The sequence below is a fragment of the Orycteropus afer genome, unplaced genomic scaffold (genome assembly GCF_000298275.1).
Source record: "Orycteropus afer afer isolate SDZICR_OR568_19922 unplaced genomic scaffold, OryAfe1.0 scaffold00073, whole genome shotgun sequence".
Classification (NCBI taxonomy): domain Eukaryota; kingdom Metazoa; phylum Chordata; class Mammalia; order Tubulidentata; family Orycteropodidae; genus Orycteropus; species Orycteropus afer.
Genome location: NW_006921660.1, coordinates 518,833 through 538,097, shown reverse-complemented (window position 1 = coordinate 538,097; position 19,265 = coordinate 518,833). Strand labels below are relative to the sequence as shown.

Below are 19,265 nucleotides of genomic sequence, written 5' to 3'. Positions count from 1 at the left end.
CTACTTCCGTAGTGATACTGCCTCGGAAACCCAAGGAGGGGTCGCTGTGAGTCGGGGCCGACTCGACGGCACATAACAACAACAATGATGTTTCACATCATTTCATGTGCTTATTAGCCATATGTATATCCTCTTTTGAATAATACTTATTGAGATTATTTGTCTATATTAAAATTGAGCTATTTATCTTTTTATTATTGAGATATAAAAATTCTTCATATATTTTCATACATGATTTGAAAACATCTCCTCTCATGTTGTGGATTGTCATTTCTCTTTCTTGGTGAGAAACGAAAAATTTCTTGGTATGAACTTCTAAATTTAAACACAAATGATTAAAATTTAAGAACCAAAGTCTGGGGCAGGGGGTGGGGTGGAGAGTAATACTTTTTAAAATAAGCAACATTTCTAAACTGGGGCTGAGTAGAGAATCAACTGTGGGGATGACAGTCCGTACATGGCACTTACCACCATTAGTTGCTCATACATGTGTGCAAGTGGTAAAAACGAAATGTGCGTGTCACTGGCATTCAAGTCAAGCACTCTCTGTAAAACACAACAACTTAGCCAAACACAAAGAAGTAATCAAGCAAAGGTAACAAAACTCAATACCTACCTCTACAACTGTCTCAAACATATGGGCCAGAGGCAAGAAAGAAATCAAAGTGTCATCTGGGCAAGGATTGACTATATTCTGTAAGCAAAGACACCAGCAAGGCAGAAAAGTATTAAGATTTCCATAATTTTCCCATTAATTTCAGAGCACATAGTATCTCAACATTAAGGAGAAGCAGACTTTGCTTATGGTACAATTACTTCTCAGCAATACTTTTAATTATTCAAATAGAGTGAAGTATATATCCAAATGACAATGCAAATCCAACCAGGCCTTTAATCAAAACAAGGAAAATTTTGCTCCAAGTGGGATGTTGAAAGATTATGTGCTTTAAACATCTAGTATATCAGATTGATAGTACCCGCTTCCCAGCATGCTCAATTCCACCCTTAAGAAACGTAAGTTAGCACAGGGGAAGGGGGAAGCAAGGTAAGAAAAACTGGACATCCAAGATTCTTTTATTTGCAGTATAAATGTACATAGAGTACTTGAGTTTGATCAACATTTTTACCTTAAAGTCCTACTTTGCTGTTGTTGTAAGCTACCGAGCTGAGTCCCGACTCATGGTAACCCCATATACAATGACATGGGATGATGTGACTCATGGTTTTCAATGGCTCATTTTCAAAAGCAGATCACCTTTCTGTCTACTCCATTTTAGTCTAGAAGTCCCACTGAAACCTGTTTTAGCATCATAGCAACACGCAAACCTCCAACGACAGATGGTGGTGGCTGTATATGAGGGGCACTGGTATGGCCAGCAAGAACTCTGCCACTGAACACTACTGCCCCTATGACACCTGATGTTAACCCATGAAACGTACTCCAATTTGTTTAATGCAAGTTCAGATCTGTACCAGGGGATATGTTCTCCTACAACATGTTGATCATGTAGGGACTGCATCTAGTTTTGATTTGGACATCAGGTTTTTATCTCTTGGCTCAGAATAGGCTTTACTTTATTGTGGTAGGCATATTGAGTATTTGAATGCAATGGTGTTCTCCTGTTCTTAACTTGAAGAACTTTGGCCAAAACCGAATGGTGTCAACAACGGCTGCTGCCACACCAACTAGCAAATGTGGGAACTGTTACGTTGCCTAGTAGGTGTTACATTCACTTCTGAGCCATGTTCTCCCTGCCCCCAAAGCTGAGGCATCTTTAATAATAATGTGATAAGTGAAAATACCCAGAAACCCCAATGCCATCAAGTTGATTCTGACTCATAGCAACCCTGCAAGACAGAGAAGAACTGCCCCATAGCGTTTCCGAGGCTGTAAATCTCTACAAAAGCAGACTGCTTCATCTTTCTCCCATGGAGCAGCTAATAAGTTCGAACCACTGACCTTCTGGTTAGCAGCCAAATGCTTTGACCATTATGCCATCAGAGCTCTTTAGGTAAAAATACCAGTCCTAAGCAAACACTGCAGCTCCAGAGGTGTTCAATATAGGTTGAGCATGGCGTAATATTACTTTAATTTTATTCAAGTGTGACCGGTATACCAGCAAGTTCTCATAATAGAACTGTCATATAAAAAGTTGTTGTTGTTGTTGTTGTTATGTGCCGTCGAGTCAGCCCTGACTCATAGCGACCCCTCCTTGGGTTTCCGAGGCAGTATCACTACGGAAGTAGGATTGCCCAACCTTCCTTCCGAGGAGTGGCTGGCGGGTTTGAACCGCCAGCCTTCTGGTGAGCAGTCAAGTGCCTTAGGCACTATGCTACCAGAGCTCCTATATAAAAAGTAGCTTACTCAATTTTCTGATTTAGTATAAAAAATAATATCCATTAAAAATGATTAGAGTTTTACAAAGTTGAGGATGTCCCTTGATACTGAAACTGATTTTTAAAAAAGTCTTACAATCATTTGCCTCAATGAGCCACTAATGTATTTTAAGTTTTCTTTGAAGGCCAACTAGGAAATTAAATTTCACTTTAGTAAGGTACTAAATGTTGATCTCTGTATAGAAAGCATACATTAAATAGTGTTCTTGGAACTAAGAATGTGTGAGCAGACTAAAATAAGTAGAAGATCCCCTAAAAGATCAAGATTCTGCAGCCAAGGATGTCCATTTCCCAGATGAATTACGCATACACAGGTTCCTGCTGCAAAAACCAGGCCCATGGAAATACTTCCAAGAGATTGCAAAAGCAAATCATGTAAAATTATATTGTTAAGTATCTTTTCAAAAGGCAAGTTCGAAATATACCTTTGGCTAGCAACCTTTAAAATTACAGGAAATTAATGAAAGTTCTAGGCTTTAATCCTTCTCCTAAAATGGAAGTCAAATTAAGCAAATAACTAGTAATTCAAAGAAGCCTCAGCAACATGTAACATCTCATTGTAATTTAAAGAAACTATTGGCCCAACACCGGAATAGTGGATCAAAGCACAAGAGAATCCTCTCTTCTCTGTTCTTTCCTGGAAACATTTGTAAGAGTCTCCTAGTAAAGTTTTGTAATATAAAACTACAGCCTATTCATTCTGTCAATTCACCTTAACTGTCACAAGCAAGAGCTGGAGATCAGGTTCACAACATAAATAATTTAAGTTTCAGACATATATTTCAGATAGGATTCCCAGTTGAGTGTGGATCTAACACAGCGAACTACCCAGGGACTCCAAGCCATCAAGTATCATCCAAGATTTCTAACTAGCCACTTTACCACTTTCATTCTTGAGGCCTAGTGCCAACCAATGAATATGAAGAAAGAGGACAATGTCCCCAAAGGTTACCTGTGTCATTTTCACAAAAGCTGAGCAATCGCTCACCACGTTTTGATGGGTGATCATTGCTCCTTTGGGGTTGCCTGCAGAAAACATATGAAACAGAACAAAGAGTAAATGAAACTCCTTCCAAGAATGACAATTGAGGAAGCTCAGAAACATTGTATGATTAGGATCTCAAATGCCTCTAGGTTAGGCACCCTTATGAAAGTCAACTATTGAGTAACATTAAATTTCTGAGCAACCTGAAATTCTTTAAACTGAATCTTATCATTTTAAATCATCTTTATTAGCCCGGCCAAGTTTTAGAAGATGTGCAGAGCAATGTTGTTGTTATGTGCCGTTGAATTGGACCCAACTCATAGCGACCCCTCCTTGGGTTTCCGAGGCGGTATCTCTACGGAAGTAGATTGCCCAACCTTCCTTTCAAGGAGTGGCTAGTGGGTTTGAACCGCCAGCCTTTTGGTTAGCAGTCAAGTGCCTTAGGCACTATGCTACCAGAGCTCCCTGTAGAGCATTAAGAGAAGAAAAACTAGTAATTTTTTTTACTGGAAACCACTGACATGGTTTGCTGCAGGAAAACAGATGAATTTAATTTTGCATTCAGTAGATATCTGAGGAAATATACGGCACTCACAGATTTTGAGGATGTCCTGTAGAATAAACAAGGCAAAGCTTGGATTGCTTCAGTCTCTTCTGCTTTCAGTCCATCTACAGTTAGGTGGTAAGTCATCCAAAAAAGGGGGCAGGGAATCCAAACTTCCAGAAACCACTCAGGAGTAATCTCACTCCAAACTTACCTGTAGTTCCACTTGTGAAACAGATTATTGCAAGATCTTCAGGTGTTGGAGGCTAAGGTGGATAAGGGAGGAAAAAAAAAAAAGTTGATATAAATCAGAACAGAGAAGAAAATTATAAGCCATGAAATTGTTGTTAGCTGTCTTTGAGTCAACTCCAACTCACGGCGCCCCAACTTGTGCCAAGGAGAACGACTCCACAGGGCTTTCAAGGCTATAACCTTTTGGAAGCAGATCATCAGATCTTTTGAAGTGCCTGTTGTGGGTTCAAACCACCAACATTTTGGCTAGTAATCAAGCACTTAACCACATGTACCACCCAGGGATTCCAAACCATAAAAGATTTCTACTAGTTTCCAAACTGAATATATATTGAAAACTATATTGAAGGCTGTACCAGGGTCTGAGTGTACTTACTTTGGGCTTCTGTCGGTTGGCTCTTCCCAGGTTCTTAATTAAAAGAAGAGAAACAAATCTTAAATGGAAATGTTTTCTAAATGTAAAGAATAAAGTTATATAAAGTCACATATGTTTTACTTTACTGTGAGGGTCACTCACAGCTGTCCAAAGACAACATAATTTTCAAATTAAATAAACTATAGCAATTTTAATTAATTCAAACCCAAATATTACCCATTATTATAACCCACTTTCCAGATGTCCTCCTTATATTAAACTTTATAAATGGTATAAGGACTGCCTTTTGAAATAGGACTTCTTCAAAAGACAGTAATCAGTGTTTTAAAATTCACTTCTTGTCTCCACTCTCACCTCCCATTATAAACTCATAACTAAGTCTCACTCTTAAGTATTACCAAAGCTTTACATATCCATTGATAAATAAAAACAGTAACACTGATGTCCAAATAAAAAAGTAAACTAAGAGCTAAAGTGATAATTCTACAGGTATTTTTCCAAAATAATCTTTATCAGATCCAAAGTTCCACTCATCTGTTCAAATTTTCATATAGCTTCTTGAGATCTACATTTCAAAAACTGATGTTTAAGAAAATAAGACAACAATCTTATGCAATTTTGCTTAAAACTCATTGAGGATAAACATTTATCCAACTCAATGCACTATGTGCAAGGAAAGTTTCACAGTCTGAAGCATTTTTTTGTCTTAAATTAGAAAAAAACTATGGTAATTATAAAAATAAATGAGTTGTTATTTTTAGTATCAAAATGTAAAAATTTTACCTTCTCCAAAAAAAACCCTACAAACAAATACAGAATTCTAGGTGATGAAAAGTATGCTTAAATATTTAGAGGTGATAAAGACTGGTATTTACTTAAAATGTACCAATAAGGTAAGATATATTAATGAATAGATAAAGGAATAGAGAAATGTTAAGTATGTGAAAAATCAAATATATATTAAAATATTAATTGTATAATTTAGGTAGTGGGCATATGGCTGTTTACTGTACAATTCTTTCAACTTATCTGTTAATCTGAAATTTTTCATAATCAAACAGTAAGGAAAAATGTAAAAAGTTTTACTTTTAATTATGAAATAAATAAATGTTAAGATAAACTTGATCACCAAACCAACCATAATGCTACTTTTGAACTCATTTCTTAAAAAATGTTGCTTACAACAGGGAGACAGCTTAGGGGACAGGAGTCCACGGAGGGATAGACACTGGGAAGAGGTAACTATGGGGAGGAAGTGAGAGGGGAGCTGTTGCATTATGGTAAACTGTGGTCAATGTCATGAGACAAAGTTTATGTAAACTGCTGTATGGAAAGTGAATTTGCTCTGTAAATCTTCACCCAAATCACAATAACAATAAAAAAATGTATCACACACACAAAAATAATGTAGCTTACAAAATAATTTAAAAAAACTAAACATGAATCATCTTGAACTAGAAAATGTAAACACAAAAATTATATTTAACAGAAAAATGTAGAACATCGCCCTTTATAAATAAAAATAGCATTAATATAAACTTAAAATTTTATCTTTTAAACTTATACTGTGGTAGTTAAGGTTGTATGTCAACTTGGCTGGGCCTGGTTGAGTGGCTGGGCAGCTGGATGTAGTATTCCCCATGATGAGACTGGTAATCAACTCCATGGTGGAATCTGCTGTGAGCAACTGAGTAGCTGCTTTAGGGATGTAGTCAGCTTCCCGTATATAAGTAGCTGCTTTGAGAATGGTCTGTAGCTTATGGTACACTTGAACCCTGTGTGTAGCTGTGTCATTGTTCAGCAGCCTGCCATGCTCTGCCGACCTTGGAACCTTCAATGGACTTGAATTAATGGCCTACCATGTGGTTTGGTAACATCGGGACTGTGCCTTTTTACTTATTAACCCTGGGCTTGTCAGCCTCAGCAGCCAGCAGCTGTCTGAATGAAGAAAAACCTCTAGCTTCAGTGGGCTGGGAGTGGGAAGCAGAGCTGAAGCCAAGGTTGAAGGGCTTTTACCCAGCCCCTAGAGTCTGGCACATTGAACTTGGACTTAAGGCCTCTAAACTGTAGGAGAATAAACTCCTGTTTGTTAAAGCATCCCATTTGTGGTATCTTCTGTTAGAGTGGCACTAGGTAAATAATTTTTTTATGTTTAAATTACTTCCTTATTATATAGCAGTCAAAAATGACCAAAAAATTCCTGTATGTGTCTTCCCGTGGCAGGGTTGGCAGTGGGGGGAGGGGAGAAGAAAAGAGATTATACTATTGTCAAAAGGTTTACAAATTTAAAAAAAAAAAAAATGAAGAAAATGGGAAAATACTAGGTAAAAAGCCAGCTATTCACTCACTAAAAAACCAAACCAAACTCACTGCCATCGAGTCAGATCCGACTCATAGTGACCCCTCCTTGGGTTTCCGAAGTGGTATCACTACAGAAGTAGATCGCCCAATCTTCCTTCCAAGAAGTGGCTGGTGGGTTTGAATCACCAGCCTTCTGGTTTGCAGTCAAATGCCTTAGGCACTATATTACCAAAGCTATTCACTCAAGTTAATGATAAAATACTCCCATTTGCTCTTAAGGAGTCATATTTTATGGTACTGGTGGAGGGGTGTTGGGGAGTGAGGGGGCAGAATGGTTCTGGTAGAACAAATCATAGTTACCCTAGGAAATATAAAGTTCCATAGATCCTTACTTGTAGCCTCAAATTCTCTGTAGGCAGAGAAAAACTAAAAATAGATACTTAAACTCTATTTATTAAACAATTTGAGAAAGAGAATGACTTGCTTTATGAAGACACATACTCTATTTAGCCTTTTCCCTGTGATCATAAAAAACAAAAAACAAAAAACGATCCTTTTCTTGCCAGCTTCCTTGGATTGAACTCCCAACCCAAGTCCAACTGGAAGAATCAAATTCATATACGATCTGGCATCAAACAGCTAATTTAAATAAAGAATAATGTGGCAGATTTGTTTTAAAGACAAATCAGGAAGTGAAAGACAATGAAGTCTAAAGAGGACATATAAACTGAAACAGCCACCAGTCTGAATCTGAAATTCACATTTCCAGCATTTATTAGCAGACTGGTCAGTACTCTAGAATATAAATATGTGAGAGCTGCAACTCACTTTATGAGAGTCACACACTGTACGGATACTGAGAAGGGTATGCATGTGGAATTTGTCTTTCCAATGAGATAGAAATGCCTGCTTTCTATCTTCTACAGCTTGCTAAGATGGCAGGCCAGAGTTGAGATTGTGAGGTCTTACTGGATACCATATCTGAGCCAAAACGCCTCCAGGGAAACCCTTCAGAAATGTGGGCAGGGCAGAACAACTTACCTGAAATGCCTTCATGCTGATGATTTCCACCCCACACTTCTTGCCATGTTCTACCAGATCACTGCCATAGGCATCCATGAGAACTATCGTTTTAAGGCATGGTATTAACTTATTCTCTACACCATCTAATAAGAGTTCTGCCTTCTCTGCTTTGTCAACAAAAACCAGAGAGAGTTCAGCTGGAAAAGAAGAGAAACAGTGAGGAATGAAGTTTTAGGATACTCTGGTAGTTAAGGTTGTATGTCAACTTGGCTGGGCCTGGTTGAGTGGCTGGGCAACTGGTGGTAGTTACTCCCCACGATGAGACTGGCAATCAGTTCCATGGTGGGATCTACCACAAGCAACTGAGTAGCTGCTTTAGGGATGTGGTCTGCTTCCCATATATAAGAAGCATTTTTGAGAATGGTATAGAGTTTATGGCACGCTTGAACCCTGCATGTAGCTGAGTCATTTGTTCAGCAGCCAGCCATGCTCTGCCAATCTTGAGACTTTCAATGGACTTGAATTAGTGGCCTGCCGTATTGTTTAGTAACATTGGGACTGTGCCTTTTTACTTGTCAATCTTGGGTTTGTCAGCTTCAGCAGCCAGCAGCTGTTTGAGTGAAGAAATGCTTCCAGGTTCAGTGGGCCAGGAGCAGCAGGCAGAGCTGAAGCCCAAGGTTGAGGGGTTTCACCTAGCCCTTAGAGCCTGGCAGTTGGAACTCAGACTTCTAGCCTCTAAAACTTTAAGAGAATAAACTCCTGTTTGTTAAAGCCATTCCATTTGTGGTATTTTCTGTTAGAGCAGCAGAAGTAACCAATACAGATACTAAAAGCTTGACTCTATAATATCTGGTGCAAGATTATTTTAATTACTACATCTTTTTAAATAGAATGATGTAAATTTAAATAAAAAAGCTCTCTCAAATCAAATATAAGCAAATGTAAAGTCACTGAATCTCACCAATAACTAGGTTGATGTCCAATCAAAGATCACAGACGTACCTTTGTTGATTATGTATGTGATCGCCTCTGTTCCAAGGGTATCATAAAGTGGAACCACCACCATGGAATAAGCAAAGCATCCCTGTTCAATAATCACCCACTAAACAGGAGAGAAAATGAGATGTTACAATAACATAATCACTCCAAGGAGAACAATACTCTAGAGAGATTCAAAGTGAAAACATTTGATATTACAAAATAAATATTTCTGTAATTACTACTATGTGGATTCATAATAAAAAGAAATTTCAATTTGCCTGAAAAATGGAGGCAAATATATGAAAAACCGATGAGGAAGTTAAGGTTGTGTGTCACCCTGGCTAGGCCTGGTTGAGTGGCTGGGCAGCTGGTGGTAGTTATTCCCCATGGGGAGTTTGGTAATTAACTCCATGGTGGAATCTACTATGAGCAGCTGAGTAGCTGCCTTAGGGAATGTGGTCTGCTTCTAGTGTATAAGAAGCAGCTTTGAGAAAGGTCTCTAGCTTTCTTTTTTTTGGCATGCTTGGAACCTGCATTTAGCCAGGTCTTTAGTCAGCAGCCTGCCATGCTGGCCCTGATGATCTTGGGACTGTTTCTGGACTTGAACTAGTGGCCTGTCATGTTGTTTGATAATCTTGGGACTGTGCCATTGTACTTGTTGGCCTTAGGTTTGCCAGCAGCAGCCAGCAGCTGCCTGAGTTATGAGAAGCCTCCAGCTTCAGTGGGCTGGGAGCAAGAGGCAGAGATGAAGACCAAGGTCAAGGGGCCTTCACCCAGCCCCTAGAGCTGGCACTTTGAACTTGGACTTCTAGCCTCCTAAGCTATAAGAGAATAAAATCCTGTCTGTTAAAGCCACCCATTTGTGGTATGTCTGCTATAGCAGCATAAGAGGACCAAAACAGATAATTAATCATATGAGACAGTGACTGGCTCAGATGGGAGAGCCCATTAAGGGCTGTGGTGGTTGTAGACAGTCTCATGGAGGAGGTAACTGAGCTTACCCTTTGCAAGAGAAGCAGGAATTAGACTTCTCTTTGGCAAGAAAGGTAAGGAGACTGCAATAGCAGGAGGACTATTTTCTAGTAAAGGAAAGAGGGTCAAGGAGTAGTCTGATTTGTCTGGCATGGATGGTTCCAGCTAGGAAGTGGGAAGAGATGAGGCTGATGAGGTTGGCTGATGCAAGACTGTGCCCATGGAGGTGCCTGGCTCTGGTCCTCAGCCATGCAGAGCTATTGCCTCTTTTTAGGGAAAACAATGGCTATGGGTTTAAGAAAGATCAATCTGGTAGCACTGTGTATATAGCCTGGAAACAGGAGGTGGAGGGCACATACTTGTGTAATAGGAAAAGCATTGTAAGCAAAATCTCCCCTGAAAAATGATGGGGGAAAGAAGCAATACAGTAACTGTTCATTTTGCCTCTAAACTCATCAGGCACAAAGCAACCGGTGTAACTAAAAGACAATTTGGTAAGATGAACTCTTTTGCTTATAATCCCTCAGAGCACCCCACTGCCTACAGCTGAAGTTTTCTAATGAAATCTTCTGCCAAACCCTGACATGGAGCACAGATGAAAGCACAGCTGCCGAGAGCAGACGCACAACCACTCACCTGGCCTGAATACTGCCCCCCACACCGAAATGGTTTTCAAGCTACTAACATTGTGGTCAAGTCCAAGCTTAGTAGGGTGCATGAGGTACCATGTGGCCCTGATCCTCTGTCCCGCCACTTCGTGCCCTACCACATGCTTCATTCCCATACACACACACGCTGCTTGATGTGAAGATGCAGTTGCTCCTGACATTGCTTCTGTCTCCTAACCATTATTTCCTACAAGATTTGTGTCTGAGAACTATCAAAGCCATGTACAGTAGGTGCCTAATGGTTTATACCTCAGGTCTGTTTTGAGCAAAGATGCCAATGAAGTGATCTGAGGAGGCCTTGAAGCCTTTGTGGATCAGTGCTGAGCCCACACATTCTGACAATTCTGCAACCTGAAACATGGAGGGAAAAAAAAATCAACAGCAATATCACACTCCATTTTGAGTATCAAAGCTCCCTAATGAGCGATGGACGAGTTGACTATCTCAGCTAGCAAGTGGCACTACACAGAGAAGGGGAGTAGGGAACAAGCAAGTATTCCTTCATTTATAAATTTTTGTTAAAGAAAAAGTTTTGTGCACCAGAGTTCTCTATTAAGAATTGACCACAGACTTCCTTCTGTAAAGCAAATTAATCTCATTCCAATAGCTGTAGGCCATGGATGTTTATGTCAGGATTTCTTACATATTTCTTTTTTTATATTTTAGTTTTTTAGAAAGAATAAAAGTTATAAAGGGATGTAGAGTTGTGGGTTTTTTTTTTTTTGGTATTTATGAAGAGCAGCTAAGTAGCTAAAATATGTCATTTGGTATACACACAGAAATAGCAAGTTTTTTGAGAGAGCTTTTAAAAAAATAAGAACAAGTTCTTATCATTAAACTCCAGAAATCCAGTTTTGATAATAAATTCTTAGAAAATAATTCAGCCTTAGGGGAGAGGGTTTTAAAAAGCCCTATGTACAAAGATATGTATTTTTAAAATAATCTACAATTGGAAAACTCTGAGAGGAAAAAGAGACCAATACCTGGATGATGGTAAATCTCTAAGAAAATGCTATATATCTAATATTACAATTATGAAGACCTTATCTAATGTAGCAGGCTATCTGTAACAATGTTAAACAAATACAGAAATGTATACTATCACCATTACAACTAAGGGAGCTCTGGTGGCATAGGGCAAAGGCATTTGACTGCTAACCAGAAGACTGGAGGTTCAAACCCACCAGTCACCCCTCAGAAGGAAGATTGGGCAATCTACTTCTGTAGAGATACTACCTCGAAAACCCAAGGAGGGGTCACTATGAATCGAATCAACTCAAAAATAGGTCGACCAACAGAAATCAGACAGGTTAATATACCCACCCCTATCCTTTCCACATGCACATCCTAAATAAAGTACAATTTAAAAAAAATCTTTAGAAGTCTTTTTTTATTAGCAGTTGATGAATTCTCAAGGGTACACCCATGCCCCCAGGAAACAGAGCCACACCTGCCTCTGTCCTGGAATGCTACTGGTGGAACACATAGTGCCATCCTGAGATGCACCAATAGCAAGCAGAACTGGCACTGGTGAGGGAGCAGTAAGAATAGCATTAACGTGCTTATCACCTTCACACTCCTTGGGCTATTTTATAACTCCTGTTTACATTAAGAAATCATAATCTGTGAACTGCTGGCAATTGTTTGCAAAGCTTATTAGGATAATTTGCACATATTTGTGTATCTAGAAAAAGGGTCCATACCCTTCTTCAAAAAACCTCAAAGGGGTTTCCAGCCCTTAAAGAGGTCAGAAATATAGTTAGTCCCTGACTTAGGAAGGGCTTCACTTTGAAGACTCTGTTGTAAGTTGGTTCTGACATAAATTAGTTCTGACATAAGCACAGTATCTCTCTTTTTTGTTTTTCTTCTTTAAAGGTTTCCTTAGTATTGCCTTTCTAGTATTAATCTCTTCATAAATCCAATCTTTATTTGTCTTTGGGAGTTAGAAACATTACGTTTGAGAATGATAGCATCAGCAAATTACAGCTACAACAATGTATGCAGTACATATTACTAATGGTAAGAAACACCAAAAAAAAAAAAAAAAAAAAAAAAAAACCTACAAGACATTCATAAGTGCATGGTCCATCATCTTTCCTAACTGGAATACATTAAAAGTCAGAGACTACACATACTGGGCTAGTGAAAAAATTAACTTAAATGTATAAATCCAAAGTTGGTTTCAGTTAAGCCCATTTTCATATTTTCACCAGCCTCTGAAATGTGTTATATACAGATTACCATCTTCAGAAATCCCAGTGATTTTCAGTCACTTGAAAATCCAATCTGAATTGGACTTGTCTTCTCTCTTCTAGCCAATAAATACAACAGAGAGAATCCAGAAAGCACACGAGTGGTCTGTGAAGCCTTAGGACCATCATGCAATGTAATACGTCCAATGCGTATGAACTGCTTTTACATCACTTGTGAAAATAAGGGATCTCAGAAGCTACTAGTTGGATGGAAATCAGCTTTTTGGTAGTGTTTTGTTGCATCTTACATAAGGTCTTTAGAGTTGGAACCAACTCAATAGCACTTATCAACAAAACTGAAACCAAACCAAACTCACTGCCGTCCAGTCGGATCTGACTCACAGAAACCCCTCCTTGGGTTTCTGAGGTATTATCTCTAAGGAAGTAGATTGCCCAAACAACAGAGGCAAAATGAAGGCAAGAAAACCCCTCCGGTCACCTGTGATACAGCTCATTACTCCATCTACAGGCAAGGCATAACATGCTGTTTCACCTCGCTACCCTCCTGGAAGAGATTAAACACTACCTAAAACAAAGTCTTCTGCATTTTGCTAAGGAGCTCTGGTGGCGTGGTGCCTAAGGCATTTGACTACTAACCAAAAGGCTGGTGGTTCAAATCCACCAGCCACTCCTCAGAAGGAAGGTTGGGCAATCTACTTCTGTAGTGATACCGCCTCAGAAGCCCAACAAGGGGTCACTGCGAGTCAGATTCGACTCGAAGGCAGTGCACTCGCGCGTGCATTTTGCTAACAGTGAACAGTTAAGTGCTGGGCTACTAACAGAAAGGTTGTCAATTCAAGTCCACCCAGAGATGCTCTGGAACAAAGGCCTGGTGATCTTCTCCTGAACAATCAGCGATTGAAAACCCTATGGGACACAGTTCTACTATGACACACATGCATCATCATGAGTTAGAATCGACTCCACAGCAACTGATTCCCCCCCTCCCCTCCAGATGAAAGAAAGGAAGAAGGCTTGTGTTTCAGCCTGTTGTTCTGTGCCATTGAGTTGGACCTGATCATAGCGACCCCTCCTTGGGTTTCGGAGGCAGTATCACTATGGAAGTAGATTGCCCCATCTTCCTTCTGAGGAGTGGCTGGTGGGTTTGAAGCACCAGCCTTCTGGTTAGTGGTCAAGTGCCTCAGGCACTAAGCTACCAGAGCTCCGTGTTTCAGCCTAGGAAGGACTAAAAAGCACCACTCCACAAGTGTGACTTTGTAGTTACAAATGGACATCCCCCCAAAATAAACCACGTACCAAAGACACCTTCCACACAAAAGCTAGAAGGGGGAAGTTAATTTGTATTCATCCATGCCCCAGGATTACTTGCTACTACAGTAGGGAAAAACCAGAGCCTAGGGACAGGGACAGTGAGCCATTTCCTGGACAGCTAGCTGGGAACAAAAGGCAGCCAAAGAGACACTTGCAGCTGCTCCTGCGTGTCCTCAGGGCGCTGCTTGGAATGGGGAAACCAGTGACATCTACATTTGCTGTGATAGTGATAAAAATAAATATAAAAAGCAGTATCTTTCTGCTTTGCTACCTGCGGTTCATAAACGACTATTTTAACTATTGTGGCTGTCAATCAGTTGGGACTGCAGAGTGATTAACTTAAATGTATAAATCCAAAGTTGGTTTCAGTTAGGTCCATTTTCATATTTTCACCAGCCTCTGAAATGTGTTATATACAGATTACAATCTTCAGAAATCCCAGTGATTTTCAGTGAAAACACTCAGCTCCCTCTGCATTCAAATAGTAATAACACAGGTATCGTCTCGAAAGACTGTGTTGTTACCTTGGGCTGCCCAGGGTGAAATTTTACCTCAGTTTTGAGGTGATTATGGGCAGCATCGAATATCAACATGATGCAACAGAATGCCCACAAGATGGCCACAAACTTCCCTTTCCATCCTGCTTCTGCCACTGACTGACTGTGACCTTGGACAAATCATATGCCTTCCTGTGCCATGTTTTCCTTATCTATAAAATGAGAGGGTTATTCTAGATTGAGGTTTTTAGACTTTGCCAGTACCCCACCCCTCACCCGCCCCAGGCAAAGAGAAGTAATCCTATTCCAGAGGATTTGAGAGAGGAATCACCTGCCTCCAGCACATTTCTAGAATTTTATCTTAAAATTATATTCTAATCCCACAATGGGAGCTCTGCATCCACATCAGTTCTGAAATAAAGTGCTTTGAACCACCAGTTAAATTACTTGGCTAGTCTTTCCTGGATCTTTGTGTAAAGCTACCCTCCGTTTGGCTGCTCCACATTTATCCCAAAGCTCTGAGCTAGTCCAGCATGCATACTCTTTAGGAACCAATGGCCCTAACCTTGAATGGCTTCAAGAACTACTAAGGTATTTAAGCTGGCATGAGCATGCCACAGATGCCAGAAAACTCACCTCTTTGTATGAAAGCCATTCGTAGGGTTGGTCTGGTTTCCGAGAGCCTAAGCAAGGTCCGTTGTCTGAAAAAAGGAAAAATAATGAAAAAACACAATTTGAAGGACACTCAATTTGTGAATTTCTCTTTAATACCCTATTGGTTTATAATAGAAGTCAGTGTCTGAGAGGTACAAAGATCCTGATGTAGGCTTCCAGAAAAGCTATTCTTCAAAATTTCTAAGAAAGTTTAAAGCACTCTAACTCAGAATATAAAAAGGAAAATATAATTTTTAAGTGCTGAACTTCTGATACCAAAGGTATTAAGAATTGCTTAGACTCCTAATTACATGGGTGAAGTCTTGATTACAGAGAAACAAAAATCAAGATGCAAAATGAGGTGGTATAATAAATAAGGTACTAAATTAGCAGAAAGAAAGAAAAGCTATTAGTAATTATTTATCCCGGGTGTGCAGAGTAGAACTGCTCCACAGGGATTTCAAGGCTGTGATTTCTCAGAGATCAGCAAGCCTACTCCCAAACAGTGTTTGGGGTAGGTTCTAAGGACCAGCACCTGGAGTCTCTGGGTGACACAATCAATTAAGCACTCAACTATTAAAGGAGAGGTTATCAGTTTGAACCTACCCCACAGGAGTAGGAGGACAGGTTTGGTGATCTCTATCTGAAAGATCACACAGCCCTGGAAACCCTGTGGAGCGGTTCCACTCTGCACACCCGGGGTCATCACGAGTTGGAATCAACAGCAACTGCTTTTTGGTTTTAAGGACTGCCACAGTAATAATAATCCTAAATCATTTCTATTTGGAATGACACAAAGTCTTTCTACAGACTGATACCCAGCTGACTGGGATGTTCTCTTTGCAGTTCCTGGGTACAGATCAGAAGTGGCTGGTTATTTAAGGGAAAGCTCTGTTCACCTAAAAATAGCTGCCACATTTAGATGGGCAGAGTTGACTACATCCACAAACGTTCCCTAATTTGGAACACGGGCTCTAACATCAGCTCCATGTTATTGTTTTAAAAAGTCACCTGCAAAGCAGCATCTTCCACAGGGAAATTTGATATTGGATGTCTGGTCATCTCCCATCTGACTAGGGCACATGCATTTCCATTTGGAGGGCATGACACATCTGGCTTCACCATCCTAGGTCTAAGTATTAGTTAGGTAATCTGATTTGGTCTAGGGATAAGGGAAAGTTGGAAGAAAAGCTGAGAATGGTCCCATCTGGGGCTCTGGCCAGCCTGGTCCTATTACACAGAGTCAGGCCTGAGAGGAAAAGTACAAAGGCAGTGGGAATTCAAGAAAAAGTTATGAGTGTGGGGAGAACACAGGCCTGTCAAATCTACTCCTTCACATGGCGTTCTCTGCTATCTCTAAAACAGTCCTTCCTGACAAAACCAGAAAGGAGCACCAAGTGGGCTCGTCAATTTACAGGGGCTGTAACAAAGAAAGGGCTGCACATGACAAATTCCATCAGATGTTTTCAGAAGAGAAAAAAACATACACCAGTTATATGAAATAATACAATTTTATTTTTCAAGAACAGGGATTAGCAAACTAAAGCCAGGGCTAAACCAGGCTGCCTCCTATTTTCATAAATAGTTTTATTGGAAGACAGCTAACCTTGCTCATTCATGCACCGTGTACGACTGCAATGGAGTAGTTGTAATAGAGATCATATGGGCCCACAAACCCTAAAGTATTTACTCTCTGGGTCTTTACAGAAAATGTTTGCTGCTGACTCCTGCTCTGTTGTTGTTGTCGTTGTTATGTGCCGTCGAGTCGGACCCAACTTGGGTTTCCGAGGCAGTATCACTACAGAAGTGGATTGCCCAACCTTCCTTCTGAGGAGTGGCTGGTGGACTCCTGCTCTAAATGGTGGTAATTAACCCCCAGATTCACTTGGGGGAACTTCAAAATACTCTACCTAAGCTCCTAAGGAGCTCTGGTGGTGCAGTGCCTAAGGCATTTGATGCCTACAGAAGGTCTGGTGGTTCAAACTCACCAGCCCCTCTGCAGAAGGAAGATGGGGCAATCTAATTCTGTAAAGATTTATTGCCTTGGCAACCCAATGGAGGTTGCACTGTGAGTTCGAATCAACTAGATGGCAGTGAGTCTAAGGCCCTTCCAATAGATACTCTGATACAATCAGACAGGGATGTGGTCTAGGCCTTGGTATATCCTTCCCACCAATTTTCATTTATTTATTTTAAATTTTTATTGTGATTTGGGTGAAAGTTCACAGAGGAAATTAATTTTCCATACAGCAGCTCTTATTTTTTGTTTCATGACTTTGACTACAATCCCCACATTTAACAGCTCTTCCAATTTCTCCCTGTAGTTACCTCTTCCCTGTGTCCTTCTTTCCTACACATTCCTGCCCCCTGAGCTATCTCCCTGTTCAAATACTGCCCTCTATTCTCCCATGATTGATCATTCTAAGGGCTGTATGTACCTGGTATAAACATTCACTCTGTACATCTGTCTGTAGCTTGGCTGGAAGCCATGGGAGTGAGTTCAATTCCAGACCTAAAGGTTAACTAGAGGCTATGGTCTCAGGGGTTTCACCAGGCTCTTTCAGCCCAGTAAGCTTGGTCTTTTTTTTTTTTTTTTTAATGATTTTGAGTTTTGTTACATATTGTTCTCCTACTATATCCAAGATTTCCTGGACTGATCATTTTCCAAATGGTTGACAGTGGTACCTAGATATCATCTAGTTCTTGTCTCATGGTCATATAGGTTGAGATCTGCATGGTCCTCTAACCCTTGGGCTAATTGTTTCCATGCATCTTTGGTTTTCTTCATTATTCTTTGCTCTAGATGAAGAGAGACCAATTGTTGCACCTCTATAAAGGCCTTGGTGTGTTTGAAAAGATCCCAGGTAATACTAATGAGCAGCTAAAGTTGAGAACCCCTCTTTATCAGAGGGAACTCAATCTTTACAAATGGCTTCCTAGGTTCAGTTTAAAAATACTAGGTGTAAAAACTCACTGGGTTTCTCCCATTGTTTAATAAACTTCTGACCATGTTCTCCTATTGCTGGCTTTTGCTCTCCTGTAAAAACTGACTCCTATAGTAGAAAATGAAATCTTGAAATAAAAAGCTCCTCTGGTAAAAAAAAAAAAAAAAAAAAGAAGGGGGAGGGAGTGACCTGCAAAGCAGTTCCCTCCAATCAGTACACATTAAGAAGACTGAGTATATTTTTCTTCAACTTTCATTCACATACGAAGCTTCATTTTCCAAGTAGAGAATGTGAGCCTCCCAAAATTATGAAACTTGTCTTAAGATCATGGGAGAGTCGAAAGTATAATGGAAGTCACATTTTCAGCACCCAGCAACAACATGTTTTATGGTAGTAGTGAAGAATACACATACCACCACCACCACCACCATCATCATCTTCTCCTTCATCATCATCCTCTCCTTCTCCTTCAGCCAGACTTACATTAGGCTATTCTACCTTATGGATATTTACTATCACAGATAAACCCTGATCCTGAAGCTAACTTTGAAGAAGTTCACAAATTAAATCATATATAATAAGTACGTTTCCTTTCCCTATCCCCTGTAGCTTAATGAATCTGTTACAACATATACACTTTTAGGAATATCAGGGCAAACACACTGAACTAATAAAATTTTACCAACATCAAGTAAAAACACAATAGCACACACTACATGGGTGTGTCTTATTGGGATAGAGAATACAAGCACATAAGTCAAAAAGGATTACAATCTAGCTAACAGTGACAAAAATAAATGCTAACCACTAAAAGATTTAAATAACAAAGTATGGATCCTAAATACCATTTCTAGAGAGGAACCTGGTATAAGCAAAACTAAAGGGGTTGAAACAAAAAAGGTGGGGAGGAGAGCATAGGGTATTTTTCCCTTCACTGTTGTTGTTGTCGTTAAGTGCCGTCGAGTCGTTTCCAACTCATAGCGACCCCATGCACAGCAGAAAGAAACACTGCCCTATCCCGCGCCAACCCCACAATCCCTGCTATACTTGAGCTCATCATTGCAGCCACTGTATCAATCCATCTCATTGAAGGCCTCCTCCTCTTTCGTCGACCCTCCACCCTACCAAGCATGACATCCTTCTCCA

General features: G+C 40.0%; 1 protein-coding gene across 1 annotated transcript in view; it reads right to left on the bottom strand.

Moving 5' to 3' along the window:
- Positions 1 to 19,265, bottom strand: part of ACSL1 (acyl-CoA synthetase long chain family member 1) — a 57,934-nt gene that overhangs the window by 14,058 nt on the left and 24,611 nt on the right. The window contains exons 3-10 of the mRNA XM_007940869.2: positions 15,157 to 15,221; positions 10,749 to 10,850; positions 8,881 to 8,980; positions 7,897 to 8,075; positions 4,555 to 4,587; positions 4,141 to 4,192; positions 3,350 to 3,423; positions 617 to 694 (exon numbers count right to left, since the gene is read on the bottom strand). Of these exons, the coding sequence (XP_007939060.1) occupies positions 617 to 694; positions 3,350 to 3,423; positions 4,141 to 4,192; positions 4,555 to 4,587; positions 7,897 to 8,075; positions 8,881 to 8,980; positions 10,749 to 10,850; positions 15,157 to 15,221 (683 nt within the window). The remainder of the gene's footprint in view (positions 1 to 616; positions 695 to 3,349; positions 3,424 to 4,140; positions 4,193 to 4,554; positions 4,588 to 7,896; positions 8,076 to 8,880; positions 8,981 to 10,748; positions 10,851 to 15,156; positions 15,222 to 19,265) is intronic.